Consider the following 7,866-nt stretch of genomic DNA (forward strand, 5'->3'; position numbering starts at 1 on the left):
GCTCAGAGCTGCGGCGTTTCTCGGAGCCAAGGCCCCGCTCCGCGCCATTTGCTAATCCCGCTGCGGGCCGCGCAAGCCCGGAGGCACGCGCTGAGGAACCCAGCAATGACGAACAGCAGCCGCCCCGCACTCACCCGCGTGGCCTTAGCTCACCCTTGTGCCCATCTCCACGCGCGCATATATAGGGGAGCCAGGGGCATCCCAGAGCAACCCGACCAGCGTCCGCCCGCCGCTCCCGCCTGCACCATGGGCGCCGCGCGCAAAGGTAAGCAGCTGCCCCCGACCCCTCGCCAGTCGGCGCTCCAGCGCTGCCTGCAGGGTAGCGGGCTGGTCTTGATCCATCCGCTCTTCCCAGGTTACGCCTGGCTGTGCGCCCTGCTCTGGCTGCTGGGGAAGCCGCCAGGAGCCGTTTTCGTGGCAATTTGTGCCCGGCAGGGAGACTCGAGCTGCCGCTTCTTGTCTGTGTCTGATCTTTTCGACCGGGTGATCCAGCACTCAGACAGGCTACACAGCCTCTCCACGGCGCTCTACTTGGACTTGGTGAGTGCCCCGTCCTGCCACGCCACAGGCTCCCCTGTTCTCCTAGGGATCGCCTCTGCTGCCCACCTGAACTGGGCACGCAGCGATCTCTGACCTCAGGGCATGTTTGCCAAAGCATCTGGCTTCCTCTCTCCTCCCGACAGTTAAAGCCCGGCGCTGGGTATGCGGTCGGTCTGTTGCTTGCTGTCTCCGTTCTGTATCGCTGATCATCTACGGGAGCAGCGGGAAAGTCTTGGCACTGTCAGATGCGCCGTATTCATTTACTCACACCACGTGTGACATAGTAGCTCCATGGGCTAGCTCTGCTCACAAGTTTTCCCGCTGCATGTCCGTGTTTTGATTGTAATGTGGGGATTTGGTAAAAGGAAATATGCAAGGTGACAAAATGGCTATTGAAAACCACCAAAGTTACAAACTACAGTTTTACAACATCTGATGTGTTGGGTTCTTTTTCTTCCCCTTAGGAAAAAAACTTTCTACCCAATGGAAACGAGTTGGGCAAATGGACAGGTAAATGCCACACCTCCAGGATGCTAACGCCTAATGGCAAGGAGTATGTCCAAAAAATACCGGTAAGGCCCTATTAGCGTGCACTGGAGTTGATATGGCATGCAGTGATGTCAGATACGGTTGCTATTTGTATGGGGAAACTCAAGGGGACAGTTTGTCAAACTGAGCTGTGCCAGATTCAAGTTATTATCTAAGGAGGGAAGGAAGGAACGTTGTCACTGAAGAGGCAGGCCCGATCCTGCAAAGTGCTGAGCACCCTCCACTCCCACGGGCTTCAGAGGAAGTTGAAAACGCTCAGCACCTGCTGGTAGGGAGCCCCACGTGACTAATAGGCAAATTCTCAGCATAGTCCCAGCCAGGGGGATTTTGTACTCTTGGAATGTTATAGCTAAGGCTAAGATTTTGTCATGAATATTTTTAGTAAGTGTTAGGGACAGGTCACGGGCAATAAAGAAAAATTCATGGAAACCCCTGATCTGTCCCTGACTTTTACTAAAAATATCCATGATAAAATGGGAAGGGACTGGGCAGCTGCGGGGTGGCTGGGAGCTCCCACCATCCGTGGGGACTCAGAGCTCCGGGGTCCCCCTGCATGGTGGTGGCTGGGGAGCTGTGGAGTACCCCTGCGCTGGCTGGGAACTGTGGGGTACCCCCACTGCCCATGATGGCTGGGAGCTTGGGGGCCTACTGCCTCAGGCGGTGGGGGTATCTTACAGCTCCCTGCCGCTGCGGGAGGTGGTGGGACCCTGCAGCTCCCAGCTGCCGGGACTGAAGTCACAGAGGTCTTTGGAAGTCACAGATTCCGTGGCTTCCGCAACCTCTGTGACAAAATCATAGCCTTAGTTATAGCTGATGCTTCCTCTTTAAAGTTCTTGCATCCTACATATTTGCAGAGTGTAAGAAGGGTAGCTGATGAATTTGAGATCCCACAATTAATCCCACTTTCCTTCTATATTGTAAGAAATAATGTTTGTGGGGCTCTATAAGATTAATTCGCATTCATTAGTTATAAAAACGGCACTGAAATACTTAAACAAAGGTCAGACATCCCAAAGGACAGAGTGGGATACATTTTCCCTTTAATTTACTCTGGCACAATGAAAGACAAATCTAGGAAGTAGCTGTGAATTCTACAAATAAATTCGATTAATCCATGCCATTGTAAAACTTAGAAAGCCATTATGAGAAAACCATGTGGGCGGGGGGGGGGGGGGAAGAGAAGCAAATATTTTTAAACAGAAATGTTTCAAAGAGGAAAAAATATAGTGAGGAACAGAAATCAAGCAAAGAAACTGTAGGAGCTCAAAGCTAAGAAAAGTAATCAGTATTTTAAAAATAGTGATGAAAAGCAGACATTGAAAAGCCAAGGACACAAAGACAGGTGTGAAAAATATTGTAAAAAGGGGATGGATAAAAAGAAAAAATGGGAGAAAAGAAAAAGAAATCTACAAAAGTGTTATTTAGCAACTTTTCTCTTTGGTTTTGACAGTTAAAATAATGGGGAAATGCTCTTCCTGTGATTTTTCTCTTTGCAAGTGAAAACAGATTGGCTCAGAATACATACAGCTGACAAGAAGGATAATATTTTCAAAAGCAGCTAAGGGATTTTCGTGCCATTTTCAAAAGCAATTTAAGCATTTAGGAGCCTAAATCTCATGGAAAGTCAGAGGCTTAGGCTCCTAAGTCACATAGCCCCAGACCCAGAGGTATTTAGGTGCCTAAATCCCAGTTTTGACTCCACTGCAATCCACAAAACTCCCGCCAAACCCTATAGGTGCCTATACTCACTTGGTGCCTATGTTTTTCAGTGTAAAAATTCCCTAGGTAGAGAAGTTCCTGCCTCTGAGCATGTGCACTGCTGACTCCCTAGGCCTCTGGATGCCCGTCTCCTGCATAAGCTCTGGAGCACTCCATGAACCAGGGGACACAAAGGCATTTGGCCACCTAAGGTGTGCTCAGAGGCCGCCTACTGCATTGGGTCCACTTAAAAAATCTCACCAGTGGAAGGTGTTTCCAACCTTCCAACTTTTAGCCCAATGGATAGTGCATTCACCTGGGATGTGGGAGACCCAGCTTCAATTCTCCCCCACTCTGCCTGAGGGGCAGTAAAAGATTTGACCAGGAGGGTCTCCCACCTCTCAGGGGAGAGCTCTAACCACTGAGTTACAAGATATTCTGATGTTGGGCTCCCTCAATCTCTCCTGCTAAAACTGTTCCACCTATCAGGTAGTGCCCTAAGCACTGAACCAGAGTCATTCTCATGCTCTCTTGCTCTCTGGCCCAATGACTATTTATTTATCCACAGTGGAAATGTAACTGGGCCACAGAGAAAGACTTTGTAAGCTAGAGATTAGGGCACCTACGTGCAAGGTGGGAGACCCAGAATCTAGTCCCCCTGCCCCAATCACTCTTTCATTAGTTAGCCACAGTGGAAGAACTTCAAAAGGAGAGATTGAGTGAGCCCCCACATCAAACTACCCCATAGCTCAGTGGTTAGAATGCTCAGAGGTGGAAGCCTCCTGTTCACATCCCTTCTCCCACTCAGATAGAGGGGGGGGAACTGAAGCTGTATCTTCCTCATCCGAAAGGAATGCTCCAACCACTGGGCTAAAAGTTAGACCGTAGGAACCAGCAACTCCTCCTCTGGCTGTTTTGTGTGGAGTGAGGCAGGTGCCTAACTCATTCCCACCAGAAACTACTTAGACGTCTAAGATGCCTGATTCCAGGCGAGGGGTTTTCCTTTGTAAATTGTTAAGCACAGATAGGCACCTATCTTCCTGAGAGGGGCCAGGCTCATCACACACACCCCTCTCATTAGCCTCTCCATTGGCTAGTTTAGGTGGTTCTCCACCTAGCATGCTGGCTTTTGTGGATTGCAGACTACACTTATACCTCAATAGCGAAACAGCTGCAGCTATGCCTCTGTAGTGCTTCATAGACCCTACCTATGCCAATGTGGGGGTTCTCCCATTGACGAAGGCAATCTACCTCCCCGAGAGGCAGTAGCTAGGTCAATGGAAGAATTCTTCCATTGACCTAGCGCTGTCTACACTAAGGGTTAGGAAGGCATAGCTACATTTCTCATGGGTGTGGATTTTCACTCCCCGAGAGACGTAGCTATGCTGATGTAAGCTCCCAATGTAGAGGAGCCCTAAGGCAGCTATCTCTCCCCATTCATTGTGTAGGGAGCAAGGCACCTAACTCAGGTTTGGCGCACCTCAGTGTTGTTCCTGTGATTTCCTAGGCACCTAAAAGTTAAGAGCAGCAATGGTCAGTATTGCAGTGCCCGAGTCCCTTTGTGGATCTGGGCCTTAGGCACTTTTGAAAGTTTTCCCTTAAGACTTTTTTCCATCTAACAACTCAGCAGTTTAGCATTTGATATCAATGTAGCACTATTTAAGGAAGTACCATCACTTTGATGCAGAATTTGATTACAGAATGAGATCCTAAGCAATTTGGGAAGAAGTTGCATGTGCAAAGTCATTTTGGTTTTTTGTTCATACTAATGTACAACTAGAGAGAAGAAGCCCATGAAACTGTTATTTTCTAAACATTTGAAAGTTAGTTATGAATTGTATGCATAGAGATTTTAAGTGTGCCCAGATTTTAAGTATCATTATCTGTTTAAGTATACCGTGCCCAATGAGAACGTCACTGTTCATATGCTTTGATGCCACTAATAGGAAAGTTCTTTCATATTTTGTTTTCAAGAGAGAAGAACTAACTCACTTGATACTGAGACTCTTGCAAGCCTGGAAGGAACCACTTTCCCACTTTGACCAGAATATTGGTCATCATCAAGAATTATCTAGTGACAGCCTGAGCAAAGCAAAGCAAATCAGCAATATGGTGCATGAGCTGAAGACTGGAATGGAGAAAGTAACAGAGAAGGCAAGATTTTCAACCTAAATTTTTTTAATATCAATTATACTGAAATACCAAAGGGTTCTCGAGGCCAAATTCTGCTCTCAGTTACAAAGATATAGCCCTAGCATGGGTGTTCACAGTGGAACAGCTTCAACGGGAGAGACTGAGAGAGCCCCACATCAGAGTATCCAATAGCTCAGTGGTTAGAGCATACTCCTGAGAGGTAGGAGACCCCACTTCCAATCTTTCCCATGCCTGCTAGAGAGAGGGGAGTTGAACCTCTCTCCCCCACATCTCAGCTGAGTACTGGACTAAAAGGTGGGCCCCAGCACCATTTCCTTCTCTGGATGTTTTGTGTGGCACAAGGCCAGCACTGAACTCATTCCAGCAAGAAACTACATAGGTGCCTAAGCCAAGGGAAGGGTTCCTGTTCATGGATAGCTAGCAGAGATAGGCACCTTCCTGCATCCTGGACCGAGGCACCTATCTCAGAGAAAGGGGCAGGGTCTTAGCAGGTCAGCATCTCCCATTGGCTAGCTTAGGCGGCTTCCTGCCTAGCATGCTGGCTTTTGTGGATCTCATTCTTAGGTGGCTTTCTCTCCCCATTCATTGTATAGGAAGCCTGGGCACTTAACTCAGCTTTGTGGATCGCGGAATTGTTCCTGAGATTTTCTAGGGGCCTAAAAGTTAGGCATTGCAACACTGAGTATGACAACACCTAAGCCCCTTTCTGGATTCCACCCCTAGCTACTTACATAACTACACCTCTACCTCGATATAACACAAATTCGGATATAACGCGGTAAAGCAGTGCTCTGGGGGGGGGGGGGCTGCGCACTCCGGTGGATCAAAGCAAGTTCAATATAACGTGGTAAGATTTTTTGGCTCCCGAGGACAGCATTATATCGGGGTAGAGGTGTATTTTAAAGCCCTGTGACAAATGCCTTCTGATAAATGTACATTGTGGCATCTGATTATATTTGCAGCTCTCTCACTTTTAATTACCAGATAGTGGGTCTGATCTTGTATTCCATGTGCACTCACAACTCTCACTAAACTCAGCTGGAGCTGTGACTGAACAAGGAATGAAGAATCAGGCCTATTTTCTTTGTCTCTGACAATTAACATGTTTATTCCCATGCAGACATCCCACTAAACACTTAAAAAATAAGAAAAAAAACCTTAATATCTCACCACAGGATGATACAAATTGAAACGGACATACAACTCAGCAATACAGCAGAGGGGTCATTTTATCCACTGCTGAAACGCAGCCACCAGTGAAGTGAAATTGAACAGCACCTCACAGGACAGAGCTATAAATGGAGAAGCCCAGTCTTCAGTTTGGCTATGAATATGGATTAGAACTTCCCCAGAATTCAGGGGCATTTAATATCCGGATTTTTGTTTAGTTCATCATAGAGCTAGGGCCAAACCTAAAATTCAAAAACAGATTCAAGCTTCACCCAAGTTCAGGATATTTGTATCCAGGTTTGTAGCTCAGGCCCATTTCTACAACTTGTTTTGGGGAAATTCTTGGAGGGGAGGCTCTCTGAGGGAACGGCAGCTCTGTCCATATTGTTCTGTACGTGCTACCAAGGTTTCACAAATAGTAAAGTATAAGAAGGAAACAATATCAAATTGAAACTACTTGTTGCATAAACAGTGTCATGTGACAGTATTTTTCCATATTACACTGAGTCTGGGCTTGATCTTGCCAGGTGGCCAGTCCTTCTAAGAGCTGGCGAGGGCCCTCATTTTGCATTGGCTTCAACAGCTCTTGGGGATGCTCAGCACCTGCTAGAAGCCCTAGCGCCTTACTAGATGAAGCTCGTTAAATAAGGCTACAAGTCTGAAGAAAACGGATCCACTGTACTATCTTGAGCTGGGGCAGCCATACTGAAGAGTGGCCTTTACCTACTCCATGTTCAAAGGGTGTTATGTCCTTGACAGCATTGCCAAAGTTCTGCTTCCAGAGGCAGAATTTCTTGAAACAATATGAAACCACTTCCGACTAGTCAGACTCTTATGGAGGCTCTGGGTAGCAGGCTGGTATTGCATTTCCTTTCTCTAGAGAACTTTGCACCATTTTTTTCAGTACTTACATAAAAAACCTGAAGGTGAGCAATCTACATTAGCTGATGATTTCATTAATGGGTGTTCTATAAACCCTGATTTTGTTAGCTTCAACACTAGCATTTTGAGGATTTTGGTTCTATGCACATTTATATCCATTGACAGGTTACAGTCATACATATTCTGTTTTCAATACAGATGCAGTCAATGGGAATCATCAGCAATTCATTGAATGGAATGGGATCATCAGAAGCAGCTGGTTTATCCATTAGTAATGAAGCAAATTTGATGAGTGACTATGAGTTTATTCACTGCTTCAGGAGAGACTCCAATAAAGTACAAAGCTACTTAAAAATTCTTAAATGTAGGATTTGGCCAGGAAATAGTTGTTGAGTTTTAATCTGTGACAGGCAATTTTCAGAATTAAAGCTACATGTTGTTTGCAAAGATGGAACAAAATAATTTATAAAGGTTTTATGACATTTACAGTAATAGTAAATTATTAACAAAGAAAACTAGTTTTGAATGGCTTTGCCAATTATTTATTTTACACTGTTAACCTACACAGTTGAAATATTAAATAAGGCATAATGTGTGTATGTGGGTTTCACACACCAGGAGAAGTGGATTTCAGTGGTAGTGCATAAATCAGTTTCTGTATTTACTACAGTATGTCAAACTGCAATTTAAATAGTTCACACATTTTCAGGTGTACATATTGTCATTGAAGCTAAACATCAATAAATTAGCTAAGTCTTGGTACAAGACATGCATAGACTTTAAATAAAGTATATTTTTATAATAAAAGTTGTTTCATTTATCATGTGACAAAAGTACTTATGTTTAAAAGTACTCAACGTATGGTATTACTGA

General features: G+C 45.5%; 1 protein-coding gene across 1 annotated transcript; it reads left to right on the forward strand.

Moving 5' to 3' along the window:
- The first annotated feature begins 246 nt into the window (after positions 1-246).
- LOC135876561 (prolactin-like) lies at positions 247-7,386 on the forward strand. Its single transcript, XM_065401862.1, has 4 exons — positions 247-540; positions 1,005-1,112; positions 4,762-4,941; positions 7,192-7,386. Exons 1-4 carry the CDS (start codon positions 247-249, stop codon positions 7,384-7,386), a joined length of 777 nt encoding a protein of 258 aa, XP_065257934.1.
- The last annotated feature ends 480 nt before the right edge of the window (positions 7,387-7,866 follow it).

The sequence above is a fragment of the Emys orbicularis genome, chromosome 1 (genome assembly GCF_028017835.1).
Source record: "Emys orbicularis isolate rEmyOrb1 chromosome 1, rEmyOrb1.hap1, whole genome shotgun sequence".
Lineage (NCBI taxonomy): Eukaryota > Metazoa > Chordata > Testudines > Emydidae > Emys > Emys orbicularis.

Coding starts and splice junctions, on each gene's coding strand:
- LOC135876561 (XM_065401862.1), top strand. CDS start 247: ATGGGCGCCGCGCGCAAAGGTAAGCAGCTGCCCCCGACCCCTCGCCAG. Junction 1,113..4,761: donor AGTATGTCCAAAAAATACCG/GTAAGGCCCTAT, acceptor TTTGTTTTCAAG/AGAGAAGAACTAACTCACTT. Junction 4,942..7,191: donor TGGAGAAAGTAACAGAGAAG/GCAAGATTTTCA, acceptor TTTTCAATACAG/ATGCAGTCAATGGGAATCAT.